General features: G+C 40.3%; 1 protein-coding gene across 3 annotated transcripts in view; it reads left to right on the top strand.

The window, feature by feature from the left end:
- DYNC1I1 (dynein cytoplasmic 1 intermediate chain 1) overlaps positions 1 to 25,345 on the top strand; it is a 341,842-nt gene that overhangs the window by 214,000 nt on the left and 102,497 nt on the right. For all 3 annotated transcript variants that reach the window (XM_064487554.1, XM_031454937.2, XM_031454935.2), the window contains 3 exons: positions 5,536 to 5,698; positions 7,856 to 7,955; positions 15,297 to 15,422. In XM_064487554.1, coding sequence (XP_064343624.1) covers positions 5,536 to 5,698; positions 7,856 to 7,955; positions 15,297 to 15,422 — 389 coding nt within the window. The remainder of the gene's footprint in view (positions 1 to 5,535; positions 5,699 to 7,855; positions 7,956 to 15,296; positions 15,423 to 25,345) is intronic.

The following is a 25,345-nucleotide window of genomic DNA, read 5'->3' as shown; positions in this document are numbered from 1 at the left end:
GTACACGAGCCGGGATTTGGAGTTGTCGCCAAAGCCTGTATGCCCTCCTCCTGTAATAGCACTGACTTCAAAAAACAAGAAAGCAAGAACAAAAAAAGAAAAGAAAGGGAAAGACAAGAAATATTATGGGTGATGTTTCACTAAAAATCTCACTTTGTATCCTTTTGAGATTTTCAGCCTATGGAACAAAAGAGTATTTTGAAATTGTCCTTCTTACTGAAAAATGGAGTGTCCGTGAGAACTAAGTGTGGACTAAAAAGATCTTTCCATACTTCCTTCCTAGTGTCCCAAGTACAGATCAACATAACTTCAACTAGAAGCTCATTTGATTTTTAAATTTTAAATTTGCCTGTGGCTCTGGCACAGTGCACAGCACATGGTTGTCTGTGGGGACTTTGTAGGAATGGGGACGCGCTGGTCATATGGGCTCACTTCCGCCTCTGCGGGCATTGAGGGAGGTTGATTACTGCCAAGTTTAGGGTACCACTGAGGCAGGTGGCAGGTAGATTCAACATTTTTAACAGTGGCATCCACAGAGGGCAAAAGAGTTACTTTTTCTGAGACTCTAGAAGTATTTGAAGAGATTTCACATTTAAACTTCTACTAGAAACATTTTTCTTTTAAGCTAGTGAATAGAATATTATTAACATAGGTATAGCAAGAGACGAAATAAGTCAGGATTTACTAAAATACCCTCTTTTTTTTGGTAAATGATCCTTAAGATGTACTGGGTGATAAAGAACCAGGGTATATTTTGTGTGTCTTGCCTCGGATTCCCTCCCACGTCCAACCCAAATCTCCAAATTGTCTTCTCTGGCAAAGCATTGTAACCTCTGTCTTAAGTTCTGAGCAGAAACACCCTCTAGTTGTAACTGTTACTCATGCTTCATGGAATTGATTAAAGTCCTGTTAAAAGTCCAAAAGAAGTTTGAAAGTACATTTCCTGTTGCTGCCGCGCTGTGTGCCTTAGTCTCTATTAATGGCTTTTCTGCAAATTAGCACATAATGGGTTAAAAGCATGTTTATGTTGGCATCAAACTCTCTCTGGCATTTTTTTTTAAGCAAGACAGTATTTTGCAAACTTTTTAAAGAATCTCTAGCAGATACAATTGTGGCACCATTCACATGGCTGCGTGGTAGTCCGGGCTGTGTCAGCACTTCCATGTGAACCCTGAGTTTCAGGGATTTATTACTTAGCCATAAACATTTGTACTAGGCTGAAACTTGACATACACAGTTTCAAACCAGGGGACACATTTTTGAGGAATCGGGCCTTTTTTGGAGTTAAAAAAAAAAAGTAGTGAAGGAGAAATGGGAAAAAAAAAATCAGTGCTCACTCGCTTTTGACATTTTTGCCCATCTGACATCAAAACGCATTAAACAGTAAAGAAATACGGGTTCGATTTATTACTGTTCTCACTTTTTTCTGCAACAGTGTAGAGAAAAACAGCAGGTACATTTTAGCTTTTAATCAAATTTTAGGGAATTTCTGTATGTGACTGTCCTGGTATCTTCATGTTTAGAGATTTAAAACAACAGAATCATAAATGCACATTAACTCATAAGCCTCACATTAACTTCAGAGAAAGACATCATTCTTTGTTAGTTTGGTTTGGTTTTCTCTTGTTTATGAACTGATTTCATTGTAAAATTCCATAAGAGCCACTGTGCCTATTTAATCTATTTTAACATTTAGGTTATGTGGGTTTACTTTTAATTTTTTTTTATTTTTTAGATATATTCTTAAAAAATATTTAAAAGATGTAATTTTTTATATGGAAATTTAAAGCTTCATTGAAACAAGACAAGACATTTCTGAAGTGGATATTTTTAAACTTACTTTTGACCTAAAAATGAGATTGTAAACTACTTAATATAAATTAGGAATTTAACTACCAATTTTATATTTTTACAGAGAGAAAAATTCCAGGGACTCTCTAAATCAAAAGATACAGTATATAGTAAATAGAGTAAATAAAAAAGAAATTGAAAAAGTATGCATTCAGATCAATAAGAAAATTCAAGAAAGCATAGCATAGGATAGAATCAACATGAGTAACACATAAAAAAGGTATTTCCATATGCAAAACCAAGAGAAATGAACATTTCTGTAACAAAAAGAAAAAAAAGTAGACCCTATAAAATTCACACTAGATTTTAATTTTGCAGGCCACGAATTCATAGAATTAGGCGGTTTTCTAAACTTGGAATTTCATGACTCCAGTACATTGTTTTCATACTTGTTATTCAAGCTAAATATGACTGTTCAGGTACATTTTGGTAAGTTTGAAAATTGCCTTGTAATTTGTATCATATGTAAGTTATATCCATGCGTTCTACTTTTCACAAAGAATCTTTATTCTTTAAAAAAGGTCACCTTAAATGCATAAAATACTGTTAGCTCCTAGCAGAACTACTCCATGTTGTGAAAACACCAACAAACCTGCTTACTAGCACTTCCTGCTTGTGACTCTTAAGAAAAATCAAACATGATCGTTGCCCTTGTTTTGCTCTGGTGTGCCTTTTGCTATTAAATTAATGCCTACATTTTTATACAGTGAACATGTTGAAAATAATTCATTGGGTTCCAGGGATAGGGAAAGGCTGAAGAAACAGAGATTTCAGGGAGAATTTGGGTTGTGTCCTGGAGTAATACAGTTCTGATTCTAATAGTTTATGCTTGTATTTTGAGTTTTGTGGATTCTGTTAATCATCTAGTTTTCTTTCATGAAATGTAATGTCTGGAGAGGTTTTATCTTTGAATCCCAATTTTGGTGGTTGTTCCTGGATAGTCCGTTATGTTTTCATTACATTGTAACAACACATCAATTTAAGGATTTTTAAATATGGGAGGTTTGGGTTTTTTATCCAAAATAACCATGGCTCTTTTTAACTCCTAAGTTGAATGTTGTTTATGACTTAGAAAAAGTACTTGTCTGCACATGCATCTTATTATTTTGTGCTAACAAATCATGTCATTTGATCCCTGTTAGACATCAAAGCTTAATATAAAATATGGCCTTTGTTTTGCTTCAGTAGCAATTTAATTTCAAGCCCAAATATTGTATTGTCAAACATAATATTTGGAGAGGCTACTGCTTCACTTACTTGAACTTGGCCTCTGCAAATACGCTTTGATCAGCCATTTATATTTCTCTTAGAGGAGAAGTTACAGTCTTGAAAGCTGAGATCAAACTGACAATGAACTACAGGGAAGAAAAAAAATTACAGAAAATTACACACATACTATTTTTTATTCCAGGTAATGGACCTGTAAGGAAAGACACAGGTGAAATTGATGCAGCTCAAAAAGATAAACAGAGAATATAATAGATAATTTTTTAATATCATAAAAAAAGGATAAAGGGAAAAAAATTCCTGTTTCTCTGCTTAATTTCAAGTGTGTCTAAGTCACCCATTAGCAGTGACTAAAGCTGGATGAAGCTTTTAAAATAAGACATTCTTTTTCGCCCTTTGGCATCCTTGCTTACTGAAGTTTGTTTATTTATATAATAGTACTGACCACAGCGAAATGAACTTAGCGTTTCCCCTTTGCCTGGCTACATTTAGTAGTTTCACTGTTTTCTTGGACTTACATAAGGATGAAAAAATTCAAATGCCTCATTTATGGGCGTTGTAGACAGGAGACTAATGAAGTATACGTAATTACTAATTACTGAATGCTTATATTTGCCCAGTATAGTTTTTAACCCTTAAATCAGACTTACAGTTTAGCTAGCATTATCTCATTTTATAGATAACATTGCTGCTTAGAGAGCTTTCACTGATAAATGGATTCAAGCTAGCAAATGGCAGAGTGACTCTTGGATTCCAGGTTGGTTTTGTAGAGTTCTTGTTATTTACGGTGTACACACTGCCCACGTCACCATTTCTCAGACTTGTGTGTGGACAGCATTGCTCAGCAGATGCTGATGGCGGTTCTTGGAGAGTCTCGATACACTTGGATGGACTGCTCTCAGGCTCTGGACTTCAGCAGCAAAGCTGGATTTCTAGTTATATTCCGGGCTGCTAAAAACACTAGGGTGGACTGTTTTTGGAGAAGATCTTCTGCCATAGTGGATGAATCATGTTTTTGTTATAGTGTTACCTGCAGAGCATTTCTCAATGGTGTAAACCAACTACATTATAATCATTCTGGCTTCTTGTACAAATGCAAGTTTGTATTTGTACAAGAGTCCCTCCAGACGCCCTGCATCGTAGTGTGGGGCAGGAAAGGGGAGGCCGGAAGCGGGGAGATTTTATGAACATTAAATGCTTGAGATCCACTGCCGTGGCTCTGCAGGAGGGCTTCTTGACAGTTCAGATTTCTCAGGACAGTGGCTTCAAGATACCATTAATCAAATCAAATAACAGTTCCATAAAACATCATGCTACCCGTGATTGCACCGAAATGATTCTGTGACCATGTGGCCAGGTAGAAATCTGTCCTGATTATGGAGATGGTCATGGAAGTGTTTGGGACACCATGTGGGTGAGTGATTCCACCAGGGAGCCCTGTGGTTTTAAATGCGCAACCCTCCTCCTGTAGCTTAAACTTCAGGAGCTTCTGCTCCTACTAAAAGAGTAATCAATCAAACGTTTATAGACGTCTCTCCGCTCAGGAGTTGAGCTGGGGTTCCTGAAGAGCCACAAAGTTTCAGCTGACAGTTTCTGCCCTTAGGGGTTTCTCACTCTGGGGGAGTTCCTAATCCTTTCTCTATAGTTTTATGTAAACCCTGCTACTGAAGGTACAGTTTGTGTAACTTAATTGTGACTCTGAGGTGAGCTGACTTTCAGACACTATGACCTGCTGCTACTTACTTAATCTCTCTTTGCCTCACTTTGTATCTTCACATTTATTTTTATAACATTAATCATGCTAGAAAAAGAAGGCATAAAAACAATTGTGAGGTGTCTCATAGAAGCATTTATTTGTTCCATTTGTTTAAAAGCAGAAGATATCTTGGGAGAAGGCAGGTTTAGAAGGACATGTTTCAGTTTTTGAGGGGAATCTGTGTAAGTTAATCAGTCTTAAAAACTAACTGGCTAAAATAAAATGAATTTATCTAGTAGAAAGAGGAAAAGTGCTATCTGGATCCTATTATAGAGAGCTTTTAATTATTTAGTAGGTACAGCTTTATAATAGCTTTACAACCTAATATACATAGTTTTATAGATTTCTCTATTATATACTGTTTGAGCTGTTTTTCAACTTTAGTTCTAAAGAAAATAACATTCAGAACTGATTGTTAAAACACACCAATCTATTTTCATTTGTAATCTTTTTCAACTCTTCAAAATAGTAATTAGTCCAGATACGAAATCGTTATGTAAAATTGGCAGTGAAGACATCTGCAAAAACCTTTGGTGTGAATTTAAGAATAATTTTGAATGAATATTAACAGTGGCTTATTCCACGGTGGTGTTACCACTCTTTTGATAAGCAGTCTCTCTCAACGGTTGGATTCCTCTTGAAATGTTCTAATTGTCCTTTTTCTTTTTTCCCTTTCCTAACAATCTCTTGTATATAAAAAGCACCTCCCAGGGAGCTGACAGAGGAAGAAAAACAGCAGATCCTTCATTCAGAGGAATTTCTCATCTTTTTTGATCGCACAGTACGGGTAATTGAAAGAGCGCTGGCAGAAGACTCTGGTATCTTCTTTGACTACAGCGGCCGAGAGTTAGAGGAAAAGGACGGGTTAGTTTCTTGTGTGTATTTTTTTAAAATACTGTGATAAGTTGTCTGTTGATTCTAAATTCATTTATGTATTGACTAGGCAAGTCCCAAGCCTAACAAATCAGAGGAGGATGAAATTCCAGAGCTGATCTTGCTGAACAGCTTTGACTAAGGGCTTTGGTTATGAATTCAGGCTTAGAGTTTCCCTGTAATTATCATGTGCTTCCGTGAAATGCTTTTGAACTTGTTATCTGGGGAACAGTCCAGGTGATAGAGACTGGCAGAGTCATGTACATTGTCCTCTGAGAAAACATTCTTATAAGCAGCAAAAGGAGATTTATGTTATATCCAGTAGATCTATTTCTGATGTGTAAGCAAACAGGAAGCAGAAGACAATAAACATGAGATGTGGGAGAACTTAACTGATGTGGGAGACAGCAGACAGAGACTGGAAACTTTTTCCTCTTTTGATACTGTAAGATTATGTGTATATCCCTCTTAGGAAACACATGTGCAGGGATATATTTACAGATTAAAAAAAAACAACAACCAATAAAAGTAAAAGGCCCCAAATGACTTTCTCAGTGACGGTATCATATGCGCTGTATAAGGCAGCGGCTTTCAGCCATCTTCATGGGGATAACAGGAGGCACTTCATAAGCTCTGTAAGAGGTAGATATAGCTGGTTTTCAGCTACTGATTTCTTTCTGCCAAAAACAATATGAAAATATGAGAACACATGCCTTTTTCATCAGACCTGACATTTTACTACTGTTAAAATTCAAATGCATTGTCAAAGGACAACGTATCATCATTGAGAATGCTCAAAGCACTGTAACAGAGGCTCCTAAAACAGTTTCAAAAGGGAGTTCTGAAAGTGTTCTGAACAATTGACAGCATCGTTAGATGGCATCAAAGTGAGAACAATATTTTGAATATACTTGTTATAAGATGTTTGTGTTCTTTTAAAAGCTATTACTCTATGGCTCAGTTAATTTCCTGAGTCCTTTTTCCCTCTAGGTACCTGGCCCAGTGTTATTCTGGGTTCCTGGCAAGTACTTAGGCACATGTACCTCTTGCCTGAGTTTGCAGTGGTGGAGCTGAGGAAGGGTTTGAAGGAGGGAGGGAGGGAAGGAAGGAAAGGAAGGAAGGAAGGAAAAGAGAAAGGAGGGAAGAAAGAGGAAGGAAGGAAGGAAAGAAGGAAGGAAGAAAGGAAGGAAGGAAGGAAGAGAAAGAACAAGAGAAAGGGAGGAAGGAAAGAAGGAAAGAAAGAAATCAGCTTATTGGAGCCCAAGTAAACTGTTTGAAGTCAGGTCATCCAGTCTGAACAAGAGCTGTCTAGGACAAGTGAGGCAGGGTGCCAGGCAATGGAATGAAGCAAATAAGCAGAAAAAAGGAGAGTGTGGAGGAATTCCTGAAGCCCAAGCAGTATAGGCAGCTTTTCATGCAGATTGAATACCTCCTGTCATAGAACAAACATTACTCAATTTAAACACTCAGTCTTGTGGAGCAAATTCACGACCAGTGCAGGGTTCTTCAGAGGAGGTTTTGTGGCCAGTCGAATATCAGCCAAGTAAACACTGGCCGAAGTATAGTCCTCCTCCACTCAGATGCTCTTTTGGCCTGTGTTAAGTGTCTAAGACTCTTGGTGAATCCCCCACACCTTAGCAGGCTGGTCTCAGGGTAGAACTTTTCACATGCTATTGAGCAAAGACGCAACCACTGCTAGTCAATCAGAAATGACAGGTAAATAGAAACATGCGTTCATCTCTGGTCTAAGGTCAGATAAGGTTGTATTTATATCAAAGAAACTCCCAGTGTGCTGTGCTCCCTTGGTAGCTGGGAGATTTCTTGTAAACTCTGCTTCAAGGCAGAGCTTATGGAGGGAGGAGAATGCTTTAGAACTGGTCAAGATGGGAATCTGAAACAAATTTGACATTTCATACCAGGCTTGGAACAACATGTGGAAACTTTCTGGGCCAGGGTTAGAGGGAGTTTTGCATAAAGGAGACCATCTTTAGTCTTTCTATAATCAGAGTTTGCTATCTAAATCGATGCTTTGGCTTCAGAGAGTATTGTGTGCCATGCTCTTGCCATTTCGTTCTTTCAATATAAGCAGTAGAGATAAAACCTTATTTTGAAGCATCGTTTTTTTCTTTGATGTTTAAACCCTCCTAGGGATGTCCAGGCTGGAGCCAACCTGTCTTTCAGTCGTCAGTTCTATGATGAGCACTGGTCCAAGCATCGAGTAGTCACTTGTATGGACTGGTCTCTCCAGGTAAGAATTGTTGCTGGGATGGGACAAACTTGACTGTGTTCTCATGGCATTTGTTTAAAAAAGAGAGAGAGAATTGCTCTACTACTCTGGATATGTTCCCTAATGTCTATGCCTGTTGGTTTGCTTTCTCATTTTGCTGAAGTTTCAGTTTAAATCTTACCCTCTATTATTCATCTACATTGAGTGCTTACTACGTGCTGGGTCCCAGACAAAGAGCCAGGCCATTCTGTGCATGAAATTGCTCTCACTAAAGTCACCAGTGATGTCCTATTTGTCAAATCCTGTGGATATTTTTAAGCCTTCATCTGCTCTGACCCCTCTTTGCCATCTAGCTTAGTGACTTCACCATACCTCTAAAAACGTTACCCTTCCATTGAGTTCTACAACTGTACTACCTTCTAGTTCTCAAATTCCTCCAAGACTTCTTCTTCTTCTTCTGCCCTTGTGGTCCCTGTAGTCATGTCCTCAGCCTCTACCCTTCTCGACGTGCTTGCTGAGGGCCATCTCTTCCACTGCTGTGGAGTCCCCCAGCATGTGGGCAGCCTGTTTCTGTCCCCACCCAACCTCCCTCCTGAATTCTACTTTCCACGCCAGATGGATCCATTAGGTGTCCCTTAGAGTCTCAAACTAATCACTAACTCATTATTTCCCTAAAGCTGAAATCCTTTCCTCCTACTTTCCATGTTAACTCTATCACAACCTAGCCAAGGGCCTAAGGCAAAACTTTCACTATTAATATTAGCACCTTCTTCTCCTTATCTCCCAGACCCAGTCTTCACCCAGACTGTCCATTTCTCCTCTCACATATTCATCATCTTATACCTGTAGTATTGCTTACCAACTAATGGTCTTTCTAAGTCCACACTCGTTCACCTATAATATTGCCTCTGGACATCTATAGCCAAATGATCTTTCAAAAATGTAAATCCGATCATTTCACTCCCTGTATTAAAACTCTGCATTGCCTGTAAGAAAAAAGTCGAAACTCCCTAGTGTAGCTTTCAGAGTGAAAGCAGGCAAATTTACCAAAAGCCAGTTTACTGAATGACTAACTCAACTAGTGTACAATTTACCCAGCACTCAGCAGTTAAATAACGTGCATGAAGGCACACAGCCTAACTGTGGTGAGGACAGAATTTGAACTCAGGTGGTCTGACTCCTGAGCCCATGTCCTTGATGACCGTGCTGTGCTCCCTCCTGCAGTGACAATGACATAATAGCAATGAGGGAAGTAAGAATGATTAGTCTGGGCATTTATGCACAGCATAGTTTCCGCTGTCGTGTAGTCCATGCTTTTATTGAGAAGAATAATCATGGCTAGCTTTTATTTGTGCTTTGTATACGCTAAAACCTGTGCCAGCTGCTCTGAAGACAGTATCTTCTTTCATCCTGAATAACATCAAGTGAGGCGGTCACTGTTAATGTTTTCATTTTGTAGCTGAAGACACTGAGGCTCAGAGAAGCTACGTAACTTACTAAAAATGACTCAGCTAGGATGCGGTAGAGCAGGGATTTTAAACCTAAGTCTTCTAGCACTTCAAGGCATACACTCTTCGCCAGGGTCTCCCCAAAGGGCTTATGAATCCGAACCGAGAGAGGTTCTAAGTGCTGAATGACATGGGGCAGACGGCAAGTGCTTTCAGCATTCAGTGGCGGTTGGGATCTGCTTCTGGTGGGACAGGGCTTCTTAGAAGACTGGGATTAAGAAAAATGGAGGGGAGAGGAGAGTGTTCTAGGCAGAGCAGTAAAGCAGATGATGTGAAGAGCCCCGTTTAGTCCTCGGGAGAACAGGCGTACCGAAGAGGGGTGTAACCCCCGGCAACCAGACTGTCAACAGCCACAGAGTGGGCGCGAGTGTTCTCTCCTCTTGACTCTCCTTTTATATCCAAACAAGAGAGCACGCAGTGCATGGTGGTGCGGAGGCTAACGCAAGCAGGGTTTACCCTGCCGCTTCCCGCCAGTGTGTGGGTGGTCTGTGAGCATGCTGGGGTATGTGCACAGAAATCAGATCAAGGCTGAGGAAACACTTAGCTTGGCTTGTTCACTTGTTCAGAGTCTGGAAGTGACACAGGAACCTTATCTGACACATTCCTCAAAGGCAGCTTTTACTGAGTTCCCGGGTCGGCTGATAACCCTCCCTTAGGAGGCAGCGGGGCCAGCATCAGCGGGGCTGGTCCCTGCCTGGCCTCAGCATGTGGTGGGCCCTACTGCCCATGAATGGGTTTGCTTCCACACAGGATCCTGTGTATTGTTTTTGTTGCAGAAAGTGAAATTGGCAAGGGGGGAAACTCTGCTCTGGAGAGACCACATTTATTTTTCCCCATTTTTATGTAATCTGCGCATCTACACTGTGGGGAAGGGGTTTGCAATTCTGAAAAATGTGTTTTATGTGGACTGTAAGAAAAAGGAATTGGAACCCTCAGCTCCTACAGCATAATCATTTTTTGGGATTCAAATGACCAGGTTTACCTGCTTGTGAGATGAAGAGAGTTTTGGGGTAAATCTAGATGCAATCCAACGACATGAAGAAAGAAGTAAAGGATAGCGGCATCGTTTGGGAGTCTAGTCGAGGCATCTCTGCCTGGGATGATTTCTTGAGTGGAACAGAATGAACAGAGAGGGGAAAAAAGGAAGAAACTATAAGGTTTTTCCATCACTTTGCTTTGCTCTCCTGGGCTTCTTAAGCAAGAACACTTTAACTTTGCAATATTTGCACAATATCCACCAAACATTATTCCCTGGAAGACATTTGGGCACTTGGGGAATTATGTCAACTTTGCCGTTCATTGAGGATTGTTTAGCACAGGGGGTCAATGATACTGTCTATATACCACATGATAGGTTTGAGAGATGTGTATAAAACCAGACTTATGATCTTACTCCCACCATGTATATTCTTCTCACATGTAAATTGCATCCCCTAACCTTGGCATCATCCAAGGTACAAGCCCAAGTAATCTTTGACAGGTCATTTAATTGTCAAACCCAATCAAATTTATAGTAGCAAAGAGACTCCCACTATCACCAATTCAAATCCACTTATATATGGATTTGACACTGACTTTATGTCATGTCCTCTGCGTCTTGCTTATGTTAGGAAATAGCTCCCTAACTCGTCTCCCTACCTCAATTCTCTACACTGTTGGGTCATTTTAAGTACTTTTTCCAGTTGCATATTTGTAGAGATTACTTACATGTTCTCAATGTCACCTTGGGCAAGTTGCCTGATTTCTCTTGGCTCAAGTTTCCTCATTCATAAAATGATAATCATACCTAGCTCACATGCTTATTGTGAATATTAAGTAATTTAATGTATTTGAAATACTTAGAATTTTAAAAGTGTCTAGTACATGAAAAGTCAACAAATGTGACACAGTAGTGTACGTAGTAGTAGCAATGGTGTTAGCGGTCATGTGATGCCTGCCGTCCCTAGAGTAAGGTCTAAAATCACTAGTCTGCCCTCAGTGACTTCTGTGAGGATGCCCTGAGGCATCTCCAGCCCTTTCTTCTTTTTAATCTCTTCACATAACCTGCCTCCCAACCAGGTGAACCTGTGTTCTGAACCTGTTCTCCACTGCATACATTAAGAAAACTTTACTTCTGGCTACCTGAGGCAAAAAGGGAATTTACTTGAGAGCCACTAGGATACCCAGGGAACCCATGGAAAAGATGAAGAACTGGGACTCAGGTGTATAAATCTTGAGAGGCTTCACCAATAGGACGCCACCATAACCTGACTCACGTGCCAGCCCATGGCTTCTGTGTCCTCAGTTCAGAATTTATGGCAGCCAGGTTCGAGAATGTGATTGGCTCAGCTGGGTCACATATCAACCCTGCAATGAATTAATTATCCCTGGGCAGTTAGACACCTGTGTATTGAGGTAATTGCCAGAGATTGGGAGAATCACTGTGAACCAAGCTGATACCCGAGAGACATCACCTGCATCAGTATTTGTACCCTTGTCTATACTCTGCTCCCTCTTCTCCCCTGATAGCCTGCCCATCTGACAGGGCCCAGTCAAGTCTCATTTCTTCTCAAGTCCTTTCCAGTATGTCTCCCTGCCACACCCCATTCCAACTAAAATGGTTATTTTCTCCTCTGTGCTTTTCCGGCACTTCTTTTATATCTCCACCTTAGCACATACCATGTTCTGCTTTTATATTTGTGTGGTAGTTGCTCATGCCTGTATCTTACCTCCCGCTACTTAATGATGAGTTCCTAGGAAGCAAAGTGTGTTACCGTTGATATTCTTGTCCCTCATTTTACCCAGTACCAGCGCATACATGGTATGCATAAGGGGCCACTTCGACGCATGCCACTGTGCGCCGCAAGGGACGTGGCCTTTGAAACCAAACAGACTTCAAGCAGGGTCTCACTTTATCATTTATTAGCAACATAACTTGGAACAAGTTCCTTACCCAGCGACCCTTGGCTTCTTCATCTGTGAAAATGGGAAAACTGTTGCTTACTTTAGAGAATTGCAAGGACCAAATGAGTTAATATCTCATCCAGCTCAGTGTCTGGCACATAATGGGCACTTAAAACATGTTAGTTCCTTTCTCTCCAATAAATACATGATTTTATTTCTTTACAAGAACAAACAGTTGAGAGCAGATCTGGTGATGCCCAGGTAAAATTTCCAAGGTTAAATATTAGATAATTCAGCCCCTTGAGTAATCCAGACTTCCCAATGGTTCATATTCCCTTAAAAATAATGATTTTAACATACAGGGTTTGTAATTTTAACTTTTAAGGTTTGTAACAAATAATTGTTTGGAGATGTGTTGCGTTTTATTGGAAAATAAGAAAATATGACTAGTCATGTTTAGACACACATAACTAGAGGAGATTTTGAAATCATAAAAACTTTCATGAGATAAGAGTTATTTAATCAATATCTTTAGGCCTTATGAGCCCCGGTATAGAACTTACACCAAAAGCGTTTCACTGGTAATTTACTAAAACTCTCCTTGTTTTCTAAAGGAGTTTTCAATTCAGTAATTTTTAAAAAAATTTAAAAAAGAAAATTGCAAGTGGGAGCCAGCAATGAGACCCATATGTGAAGCTGTGGGATGTTACTCTAGACACATCTGACTGCCCATTGGGCACTATGGTAGTGGTGCTGATGTTTACAGAGTTGCCTTTTCACATGGGACATGGTTAAACTTCAGATGGGCAGTCTGGAGTCTTCTGTGTTTATCTGGATGTTAGTTTCTTTGAATGGGCTTTGAATCAAAGACCTATTAAAAAGGCCTTTGATGCATCCACTGAGGAGTGTTTTCTAATAAAGAATGATTGCTTCCCCTGCTGGCCACATACATGTGTATTTTTGTAGGCTTCTCCTTCCTCTACACCAACTAGCAAGTTGTAACTCTGCAGCTTTCTCAAGTTGAGGGAGTTCAAAGAGTGAATAAAGCCACATAGAAGACTTAGGTTTAATTATTTTTGATAAGAAAAAAAATTGATGTTTGAATTTATAAGGACAGTCTTATGTTAAATATATGCAGTGTAGTGAAAAAGAAGGAAAAAATTAGGTTGCCTATGAGCAAAGAGTGATATGATCTGGTATAATCCTGATGCTGTTTTGAATGGGGCTGCCTTCTGGGAATCCCATATAGGGATGGCATTTCCATGAAAGGTACTCTAATTCATAAATACCTGCCATAAGAATCAGCCTCAGTTTATTTAATAACACTCAGCATAGAGTTTGTGTGTGGTGAGTATATATTTCTACTTGCTGTAGAGTCCTTTTTGTTATTTTACTAGTTGTGTTTCTTTGAGTCTTTAACTGCTGGCGTTATTTGACAACAGAGGACTGAAGATAAGGTCTTTCCACTGAGCACAGTGTTACTAAAATAAAAAAGAGCATCTGTAATTCAACAGATTTTGGCACAAGTTTATCATGTGCTAGGACTTACTAGACCTTGGATTCAGAGGTTAGTAAAAACAGGTCCCTGCACTCAGAGAGCTTACAGTCTAGTAATGGACATAGACTGGGAAAAACCATAATACAATTTGATAGGTGCTTTAATGGGCACACACATAATGCTAGGGGAGATGAAGAGAGGCAAGGAGGGGTGGCGGGTGATCAGTTAGGATTATCTGGAGGACCTGATACCTGCGCTGAGTCTTAACGAATGAGTTAATGATATAACCAACACAGAACAGGCATTCCAATGAGAATAAGTATCAGAATCATAGGTACAGAGGCTGTACCTGTGAACCTCAGAACTGGACCAGTGAGGCTAGGTCATAAGGTGGGTTTGGGAGGAGAGAGGGCAGGTTATAGGAGATTAAGCAGAGGAGGTAGAAAATAACAGATCATGAAGGATCTAATGTGACTTGGATTTTATCTGGAAAGTAATGATGAACGATTAAAGTATTTTAAGCAGAGGAGTGACTTAGCCAAGTGTGTATTTGGTAAAGTCATATTAACAAAGGATGGAGAGTGGAGTAGGTGAAGGTAGGGCCTGGCAAGCCTGGGAGCAGGAAGCAGCTTAAAAAGCTCTTGTCTTCACTCAGACAAGAAATTCATTTAGGAGGCTCTGACCTTAAAGATAGAAAGAAAACATGCATTTGAAAGGTGTTGAGGAAGTAGTGAAACACAGTATATAGGGGTGAGAAAGAAGGAGGAGTAGAAATGAATGTGCAGTGTCTGGTCTGGAAAGCTAGGTAATGTTAGTGCAAGGCATTCACAAGGTGAATGTTGGAAGAGCAGTAGGTTTCTGTAGAAGGCAATAAACTCATTTTTCTATGCATCTCATCAGATGTGTCTATGGACAGCCTTGAGAAATACCCAGCAAGCAGTAAGCTGTAAAATCTGTACCTCTGAGAGAGATCAAGCCTAGAGAGAAAGATTTGAACGTTGTCAGTATATTAGTGCTTAGTAAAGTTATATTTATTGATGTGATCACCCAGGGAGAATGTGTAGACAGAGACATAAAGAGGGCAGAACACAGCCCCCCTTGGAATATAGGTAATAGAAAGAGAAACTGTAGAGATTAAAAAGACTGGTTAGGGAGAAAATCAGGAGAGAAGGCTGTAATGGAAGCCAACACAGGAGAAAGGAGTAAGTAACCCAAATGTCAGACAATACAGAGAGGTCCAGCAGTGTGGGCAGTTTGGTAGTCATTGGTGTCTATGGCAAGCACATGTGGAATGTTGAAGATAAAAGCCAGACTACAGTGGGTTGAGGCATGAAGTTGGTATTAAGTATGCCACAGCTTCAGAAGAAAATGCCATTTAAAGTATGTAATGTAGCTTGCGCCTGTAGGAATAAGAATGATTTATTTTGTGTTATCATCTTGACGTAATCCGTCCTTGTGACCTCTTCCATTCAGTACCCCGAGCTGATGGTCGCCTCCTACAACAACAATGAAGATGCCCCCCACGAGCCAGATGGAGTGGCCTTGGTTTGGAACATGAAGTTTAAGAAAACCACACCAGAATACGTCTTCCACTGTCAGGTAGGAGTCAGCATTGTAAAAATAACTCAACATCTCCTACTAGACCGAATATAGTTCATGCTGCCTTGCATCTCTTATGTGGAAAGGAAGAACTGGGTTTAAAAATGGAATTGTTGACAATTTTGGAAAGTTCCCCCACAGTAACCTAATGTTTTGGGAAAGTGGCAACCCTCTCCAAACAGTTAGGAAGCCTGGTTGGAGACTGTGTGTCATTTTCTTTCTATTTAAAACAGCCCTCATGAGGGTAAGTTTATAAAGACCTCGCACTTAGGAAGAAATCCTGGTGTACCGCTTCCTCTGCTTAGCAGCAACATATGCTCGCCCACCCACGCGGACATCCTCAGAGCACTGCCATTTCAAGTTCCTCCTCTCTCTGAAATGCAGTTCAATGGGATTTTGCCAATTTTAAGTTTATGGGCACCATCTTGCTTTACAGATAATAATATTTTTTTAGCTACTTTAGAGAAAGGCGTATCGCCATCTTTCTTGAATTATTGAGAAATATAAATGCTGTTCCTAGTTTGCAACCATTTTAGATACTTTACTCCTTGTGTCTGTTGACACATTGGTCTTCTCTTCCATGTAACACACAATACAGGCTGAAATTATGTTTCACTTGCACATGGTCAGCTTTGCTCCGTTGGCATGACTCTACCGAAGTAATAGTCCTTGGTAGTGGCCAGTACATCAACTCCTGTATTAATGCCCCTCCATTCTGATTACACATCGGAAAATGCAAAACAAACATTCTTGCTCAAAGTTTCAGTTCCTCAGATGTTACAGTTCAGAGGTCCTAAGTGGCAGATTGCTCTGAAAGCATCAGTTGAAGAGTGGGTAAACCTGTTGATATTTGGAAACTTAGTGCCATTTTATATATAAGAGCTGAGAACCTTTTTGAACTAAAATATGTTTAGACTTTAGAACATTATCAGATATAATTTGGGGAACAAGAGCTGCTGGAGTAAAAGTCCCAGCTTCAATCTGATTGAGGAACCTCTAACTCTGGCCATGTTTTTCTAATTTGCTGTCTTAAAAACAACAAGCAGTCTAGGTCTGCATAGCAAATAACCTTTATTTTTTGAACCTTTGAAATAAGAACAGGTTTTTCTTTCTTTCTTTTTTTTTTTTAGATTATCAAATTTGTTAGTCTGATATGCTCTTTCTGTAAACACAGAAGCACAAAATCCTAATTTTATTCAGTTTAAAGAGTTTTGCTGAATTACCAAGCAAATACTAAAAGGATTATGGGATAAGCAGAAGCACATTTTTGAAAAACAGTGCGACTTAAACTATTTTGACGTTGTATAAAGCATATGTTGAATTTTTAAAAATTTAAGGTAGCACATTTTTAGTCCATGCACTTAATGTTTATCATAATTCAAATATTTTTGTTATTATAGTAATAATATTATATTAACTCACTATAGGTAGCCTGTGACAATAACAATTTGATAATGAACTTAATATTCACAACATTGCAAAGTAACAGGTCAGTAGGAGCGTAATAATGCTGAGTGAAGAAGCAAATTTTAAAAATCTTTGGAATTAACTGGAATTTTAAAATTACCTGTTTCATTGCACAATAGTTAATACCAGTATTGACGGAAAAGAACATCCTTTCTTTTGTCTCCTGGTATCTTTGGGATCATTTACTAAAGACTTCACCAAAATGCGTTTAATCTTATTTTTAGTTTCTCCCTTAAATGATGCAATATATATATTTTAGAAGAAAATACACTCTGGATTTAAAAAAAATAGTCAGAAGTACTCTGAATATCCTACCAAAAAATGCTGAGTAAAATATCTCTGTACGCCACAATTTCCTACTATTGTTTTCACTTCATGTGGTGACCAGAGCAGACGGGGGTTCTAACATTCTCACTGAGAAAGGGGAGAATTCTAATGCTGTTAAACATTGGGGTTGATTAAGTGACATGTGCAGAAGACCATGAAGGCCCTGAGACGGTAAGTATCAAATGAAAGCCACTCAATTTAACCGCACATACTTAAAGATATTGGAAATCATGAATGTGCTACACATATAAATGATAAGTAGTTCATATAAATGGCCCTTAAGATTCGTGAAATGGACGTTTAGAAAATCTTAATGAAAACCTAAACTGCTGAATCCCACTATATACCTAGTTTTTGTTATTAAGTTATTTATTTTAAACTGATCTAACTCTAGGGGACAAAATGTATCACTGGCTTTGGGAAGGCAAAAAAGGAAAGAGCTTTGATCCCTCTCCAGAGAGGAAGAAAGGGGAGAAGTGGACACAGCAAATGTTAATTATGAAGCCCTTCTGAGGACACCTGGAGTATTAGGGTTTTCCAGAGAAACAGAATAGGTGAGATATATATATATATATATATATATGTAGAGAGAGAGAGAGAACGCCAATAGGATGGATATATATATAGAGAGAGACAGACAGAGAAATGACAGAAAGAGACAAAGAGTTACAGAGAGAGGCAGGAGAGAGAGATTTAGAATTGATACCTCTTTAGGAAACCTCAGCCTTTGCTCTTAAGGCCTTCAGCTTATTGAATGAAGCCCACCCACATTATGCAGGATAATCTACTTTACTCAGAGTCTACTGATTTAACTGTTAATTATATCTAAAAAAAACCCTTCACACCAACGTTTAGACTTGCACTTGACCCCTAGGTCAAAAAACTAGGTACCATAGCCTAGCTAAGTTGATACATAAAATTAACCATCATACCTCGATTTCATGTCAGAGCAATCCAGCAAACTAGTATCTTTCACAACTTTTAAGTCCCACTAATTCCAGATCACTTTGGGCTAATAAGCAAATATACCTACAGTAATCAACTTTGAAATAAATAAACATTGAGTGAATGGGAGCTTTCCTAAGAGGTGAGAAAAAAACAGTAATTTGAGGACATGTGAAATGGCTCTGTGACATCATATATACATATGAAAAAAAGATATTAACATGTATTGAGAAACTACTCTTTACACATGTATTGCCATAAGCTCCTATACTCCCCAGATGAGAAAACGTGGCTCAGAGAGGCCATGAACCTGGGCAGGTGCCTGTAAATGGCAAAACCGTGTTTGAAGTCAGCTCCGAGGCCCACGTATTGCCTTGTGCTGCCCTAGCTGGGGATTCAGCCAGGTAACACCATGCAGGTGTGTGGTATGGGGTTGGGGCTGGGAGGGGGGGGAGGAGTGAATAGAGAAAAAATGGAACAGAGATGTTTTTTCCATCTTAGCTGATTATTGCAATCACCTGGGTGACTGTAACGACCTACTGATGGCTGTGTTTCACCCAGAGATTCTGATTTAGTTAATCTGGGGTGTAGTCTGGGCATTTTTAGAAGTTCCCAAGTGACTTGAATGTGCAGTAATAGTTGAAAACCACTGGAATGTAGAGGAGAGATGAGGAAGGGGGATGAAAGGTGATGAAACTAGTCGCTTTCTTTATTTGTAAGCGTGCTCACCATTCCCTTTTCTTCTTTGGCCCAAACTAGAGAAGCGTGTCTTGCCTTTATGACTCTGAGGCCTCTCACCTGACTCTTATTTGAGAAATTTCCTACCAACTCGCCGCCCCTTCCCTCCTCTCTCCCCACCCCCGACGCACACTTATTTCCGCAAGTTAGCTCAGTGCTGGGATCTCCTTTAATGGCGGACGGTCGGAAGACCCAGAGTTGTTTTCCAGGAGTGGGCTCAAGACTGCTTGCAACGCGACACACTGTGCGTTGAAGAGTACCATTTCCTTTGGGATAAAGACACACTTTGCCGTAGTTCATCTCCAGGAAGCTCAGATAACCACCAGGTAAATATTGGTAGCTGCCAAAAGGAAACAAAAGTGCTGTAATCTTGAGTATGCCTGAGCTGTTGGGAGACCAAAGCAGGGAAGCTAGGGAAGATGGAGATGAATTAGTGGATGGGGGTGAGGTGGAGGGAAAAAGTAACAGGGGCAGTTTGGTTGCCATGTACTAAACTCTAACAGCTATAGTGGTAACTACATTTGTCTGTACTTTGCATTTTCCCAGCACTTCTGCCTTTATGAGCTCACTGATCCTTGCAACAGGGAGGCAGAAAAGATGTTATTCTCCTTTTCAAGCTGAAAGATTTGACACTTCAAGGGTTCCCCAGCTGGTGAGCAGTAGAACCAACACGGGAACATTCTGTCACCTACGTTGCACTCACCTGGCAGTGATGGGGCAACGTGGGGCTTGATAGCAAAGGCCGTGCAGTTCACTGAAGGTGTATTTTTGTCAGCCTGCTACTTACAAGACATTGGTTAGACCTGGTCCTGGAGGTGGCTGTCCTTACCATCTTCCTAGCCTGGTGGCGGATTTGGAGAGCCCACAAAATTAAAATACAAAAGAGAAAACCAAAACCCCGCTGCTCACTGGCCTATCAATTTCCTTCTACATCTTTTCTGATTGTTGGTAAAACTTGTTTATTACTGCTGGTTCCTTCTAGACACCATTTCACTGAAATCCAGTAGGCTGAATGTGTTTCGACATCTCCGTGATGCTGCAATAATTTCAAAATTAGACCGTGTGCTTAGTAAGACAGAGGCCTGGGGGTGGAGAGACGCTACGGGTGCCTTATGCTGATGGTCCTGTTACCATTTTGGAATAATCGCATTAACTAGCCATTTATTGCTGATCTTTGCTGATTCTTCGTGTTTTTCACAAGTGTATAGTTGCAAACAAATCTGATGGCTCAGAAAAGCAACGTTTCAGGCACTAGAAAACAAGTGCACAAGACGCAGACATCAGTTCAGTGTGCCTTTGCAAAGACTGACAGGCTTTTAGCCCCAGTCGTAAAAAGGTTGCAGTAGGAAGGTTTCTTACTCTCTGTTGAGAGGAGCAAGGCCACATACCTTCTCCTTTCGCAGGCAGTTTTCTGTCTTTACTAAAGTGAATTTTTAGTGTGGGCTGTGGTCCTGCATTTTCTACTTTCATTTCAATAAGAGCTGTCCGTACTTGGAAAATCTCGGCCGACTCTGCATAGAAATCAGCAACTCAGCCCCACCGCACCATCTGGCAGGGCTCCCGCCTTCTCTGTAGTGGCTTCCACACACTGTCATTAGATTATGCATCTGACCGCCCTGCCTTGCTTACCCTGGTGTGGTCTTTCTCTTTTAAATGCAATGAATAGAATCAGAAATATATATCTTAGAATTATCTGCATTGAGGTAAGTGGAAAAGCTATATTTAGAGGCTTGGATTGGTCAGAGGTTTTTATTTTTGCCTTTTTTTTTTTTTTCCCCCTGATTTGGTTTCTTTGTTCTTAGCATTCTTTTTTTTTTTTTTAAGGATTATTTGACAATGACCTGAAACTGACATAGACCTGAAACCCTCCCAATTTCAGGGGGAAAGCAGGGTATGAAGTAGGGTGATACCAACTAACTTCATTTGTGCCGTGTTTAAAGTCCACAGCTGACTTTCCCCACGTGCGGCTTCACTTCTCATTAAGATCCTATTAAGTTTACAGATGAAATTGCAGCCACAGCTTTAACTATACAGCGTTTGGTTCTGTGTGAGGTTCCTGCAGACCTCATCGCCCCCCCCCCGTGGGGGGTGAGGGGAGCACCGGAGCAGGTGTGGGCGGCTGATGAGGAGAGCAGACAGAAAGGCAGGACTTGCAGCTCTGTTCCTAGCTGGCCACGCTGCCGAGTGACCCTGGGGCAGTCGTTGAGGCTTTGTTGTCATGTTGTGGAAAGACTTCCTCCAGTCTCTGGTGAAACTATGAGGTTTATTCCAATAAATGTGATTTCTTCTCCCATCAGTTTTTGTCCCTCTTCCAGCCCAGATTGTGATCTATAATCCAAATGGACAAAACAGCTATGAACACAAAGATATAAATTAATGTAAATAAATTTTCTAAGGTATATTACGACCAGAGAAGTGTCAGAATTTGACTTAAGGCTTCTTTTTTAATTAAAGGAAGGGTAACTTTCTTACGGCCTGATTGATGGGGTGGGGGGAGGCGTTTTATAAGCTTTTTTCTTGGATGTGGCAAGGAATGTTTCCTCAGTAGAGGTCAGAAAAGAGAAGGCAATGAATTAATAGAAAATTCTTTGACAACTAGGGCTACATAATCATTATGAGTTCCCGGGATGACAAAATGAAGGCACATAATAGGTGCTTAGGGATCGGAGAACAAACTCCCTGGACAAGGACATGCTAACTAATATAAGACCCAGTTTTCAAAGGCAGTGCTGTCTGGACGGCAGGATGGAGAAACCCAAAAGAGGAAACCTCAACCATTGTTGTAGAGGTTGAGATACACATTTCAAAGAATACAGTTGTGAGTAAAGAATACATGTGACATAAAGGCAAAATTAAACTCTTACCTAAAAGGTGCAAATCTGATGGATCAGACAAGAACAGCAGCGTCTTTTGTGTCTTTAGGAAAAAGCGTAAGGGAGTTTAAATGTACATGCTGAAATGAAATGCAGACACTCGGAAACACTTCTTTTATGCCAATTGAGTGTGACTGGTCTGACGATCGAGGCTTGAGCTAGACACTGATTCTTACTAAATCGAACAGCAGGAACTTCTTTATCTGTTTTGGCCCAGGAAGCTGGAAGCGGAGAAACTGCCTTGCCAGCTTTCATTATTTATCTGCCCTCTTTCTGGAATCTTCTTCAAAAAGTAACCTAAGAAGAAGCAAAATTGATCACTGGTATACATCTAGGGAAGTTAGATTTATCAGCAGGAGTATAGCAAAGAGATTGTACCAGAGACAATTCTGCATCTGAAAATGGCAGTGAAGGAGCTGTATACCTGGCAGGTGACTGGGTGAGCTCTTAGGTGCAGAGGATGCCATGAGAATCCACCTTTGTCCAAAAGTGTTTTTAAATTGTTTCCTTTGTCTTGCCGTGTTATGTTGCAAGCGATCAAGCTGAAGTTTAATATAATTACCAAATCTATCTAAGATTTACTAGCATTTTCTCTGCCCCAACAATGTGCACGTGGGTTGAAGGCACAGGACCCAACACTGTAGATTTTATTCAGTCCCTAAATACCCTTCCCTCCTCTTGCCATGCCCTGTACTAAAATAGTCTGAACTGGGCTTTCTGCGGTCGTGCCTCAATAAGGAACTGCCCAGGAGTTCTCATTGCTGTGCAGTGAGCACAATGATAATGTGAGTTTTCTGGCCGGTCACTCCCTTTGTCCTCACACCCTGCCACCTGGTCATTCACTAAAGTCACAAAAGCTTGGTCTAGGGGAAATGGGGTTGAATAACAGTGGGATTCTACTTACCTCTTAGGATTATTGTTTGATAAAAGAGATAATATAGGTATATTAGTCTGCTCATGCTGCCATAACAAAATAGCATAGACTGGGTGGCTTAAACAACAGAAAATGATTTTCTCATAGTTCTGGAGCTGGTTAGTTCAAGATCAGGATGCCAGCCCTTTTGGTTTCTGGTGAGGACCTTCTTCCTGGCTTACAGATGACTACCTTTTAGGTGTGTCCTCACATGGAGAGATAGAAAGCAAGTTCTTCTGGTGTCTGATACCATCACGGGGGCTTCACCCTCATGACCTCACCTAAACCGACTTGCCTCCCAAAGACCCCGCCTCCAAATACCAACACAATAGGGGGTTAGGGCTTCAACATGTGAATTTTAGGGGAACGTAATTTCATGCATATCAATAGACGAGCGTGCTTTGAAAAGATAAAAATATTCTCTTTACACTTGGTTGTTTTACTATTATATGATAGTCCATCCCATGGAAGGAAGCTTAAAATTTGGTATCCTTATTTTCCTTGAATGTATTTGCAAAGAAATTTCACCTAACTTAGATACAGTCATTCACTCATTCATTTATTCATTCGTTCAACAGACATTTGTGGGTTACCAACCGTGGCCAGGTCTTCACAGCAACAATAGGTGAGAGCCAAGGAGAGGCTGTCCCCTCTCCACAAGAACTCTCCGGTTTGCCCCAATCCCCACCATTCCCTAATTCCCATCACCTGGCCAGCCCCGCTCTCTTTGGTCAGATCCCTATGTGTGCTCATTACGTACAAATGCCAAGTGACGAGGAAACCTGAGGCAATTCTAAAGTCCTGTCTTCCCAATCATTTAAACATTTGTTTCATGACTAAATGATGAGATATTTACTGGGTCCTAGGAGGCAGTGAAGCACATAGTGGGTAAGAGTGGGCTTGAGGACCATACAGCCTGGGGTTATAATTTGGGTCCCACCACTTAGAAGCTGTGTGACTTTAAGCAAGTCATACATGGGGGTCAAATAAGTGAATACATATAAAGCACTGGGTGTCTGGCACAGAGTAAGTACCTAGTGAATGTCAGCTACAATTATCATCTAATATGCAGGACTGAAATTCAAAACATGTAACAATCTGTATGGCACTGTCCAGATAGCATGGATGAGGACCCCATTTATGTCAGGCATCGCATCTTTAGGTGCTGAGTGGGGGATGTCATGACTGAAGGGTTCAGGGTGGCTGGCAGCAATGGGAGAACATGGGGAAAAAAGTTTTTCAACAAGCACAAAATGGTCTCTATTTTAATAACTGGTAATATTGTACTGGCACACATAGCTTAAATAGTATCCCTGCCACTCTGCTTGTACAGATGCATTTGCTTCCACGGCTTAATAACACTGATTGCCTCAGGCACAGGCTTCAGAAAGGGACCCACTGGTTTCTACATAGTTTGTGTGGCTGCACTGAATTCTGTATAGATTCGCGGCCATTTGCATGCGGAGCTCACTGCAGAACTTGGAGCAAGAGTGAGGCAGATGGGGCTGGCCTAGGTTCTACTTTCATCTAAGACTAGATTAGCATCTCTATGAGCTCTCTCTCCTAAAGATCTATGATCCAGGCCCCCCAGGTGGGGCTTCCATTGTCTGAAGTTTCAAATTGTGCTTTTCCTTTATCTTGTAATATAGGCAGAATCAGGTTTAAAATATACCAGATGGTCTGAAAGGAAGAGAAATCTCAGAAAGGCAACCTTGTCCATCAGAGGTGTAGGTATAGGGAATCCCATCCCAGGAACAGAGACAGGAAGCCCAGAGGAGTGGCCTATGTGGTGCCCCAGGCCACATTAGCCTTGAGGCTGCTGCCTCCTCTGAGGGGTGCCTGTGCATTGCTTCGGTGTCTTTATATTCTAAACATAGACCTGCTTCTGGATGTCAGGACATCTATTTCTAAAGAACAGATCTTTTTCTCCTTTACAGAGTTGACCAAAACCTAATTTGTGTTTGTGTCTTTAAGTTGCCTGATTCTGCAGGATGAAAGCAGTTTAATAAGTACAGATACGTTCATATTCCTCAATAATCACATTACTAGTTTAATTCATTGCAGATAATGACTCTCAGCAAGAAAGCTAATCTTTCCATTTTTTAAATCAATTTTTGAAATTATTTGAAAGCCTTATTGTCAAAGAGCATTTGTAGAAGAATCCTCGTTCTTATTTCTGAGGAAAATGTTTTACCCTTTTTGTGACACGTAGTCTACACTTTGCATTTACCATACTTGTATTTGATTTATAATTTTTAAATGATCATTAGTAGCCAGAGAGTTAAAGATGATGTTGCTTTTCTCGGGCAAAAGATTTAGCTTAGTCAGTTTTTAATTGTAACCTCCTCATAAATGCATTGAGCTTCTATCTTACATGCTACAAATCATTGTTGCCATGATCGTTTTATCTATACTTTTTGTTGTTGCTCTTCTCCAAATCTGCTGTGTTTTCTCCTTTTGACTTCTTTAAAAAGTATTTCTAGCACCTGTATACACTAAGGTGTGTTTTTTTACCTTGCTTTTTTGCTTCTTGGTAACACTGTGTGGCATTATGTTGAGTAGTTGAAATTAAACTCATTCCTTGTACACAGCAAAAACCTTTATATCCTTAAAGTAAGTGTGTTGTAAATATGGTCTTTGAAAAGAGAAAGGGACAGAAG

The sequence above is a fragment of the Camelus dromedarius genome, chromosome 7 (assembly GCF_036321535.1).
Source record: "Camelus dromedarius isolate mCamDro1 chromosome 7, mCamDro1.pat, whole genome shotgun sequence".
Taxonomy (NCBI): Eukaryota; Metazoa; Chordata; class Mammalia; order Artiodactyla; family Camelidae; genus Camelus; species Camelus dromedarius.
Note: the sequence above shows the minus strand (reverse complement) of the source record. Positions and strands in the feature narration are given on the sequence as shown.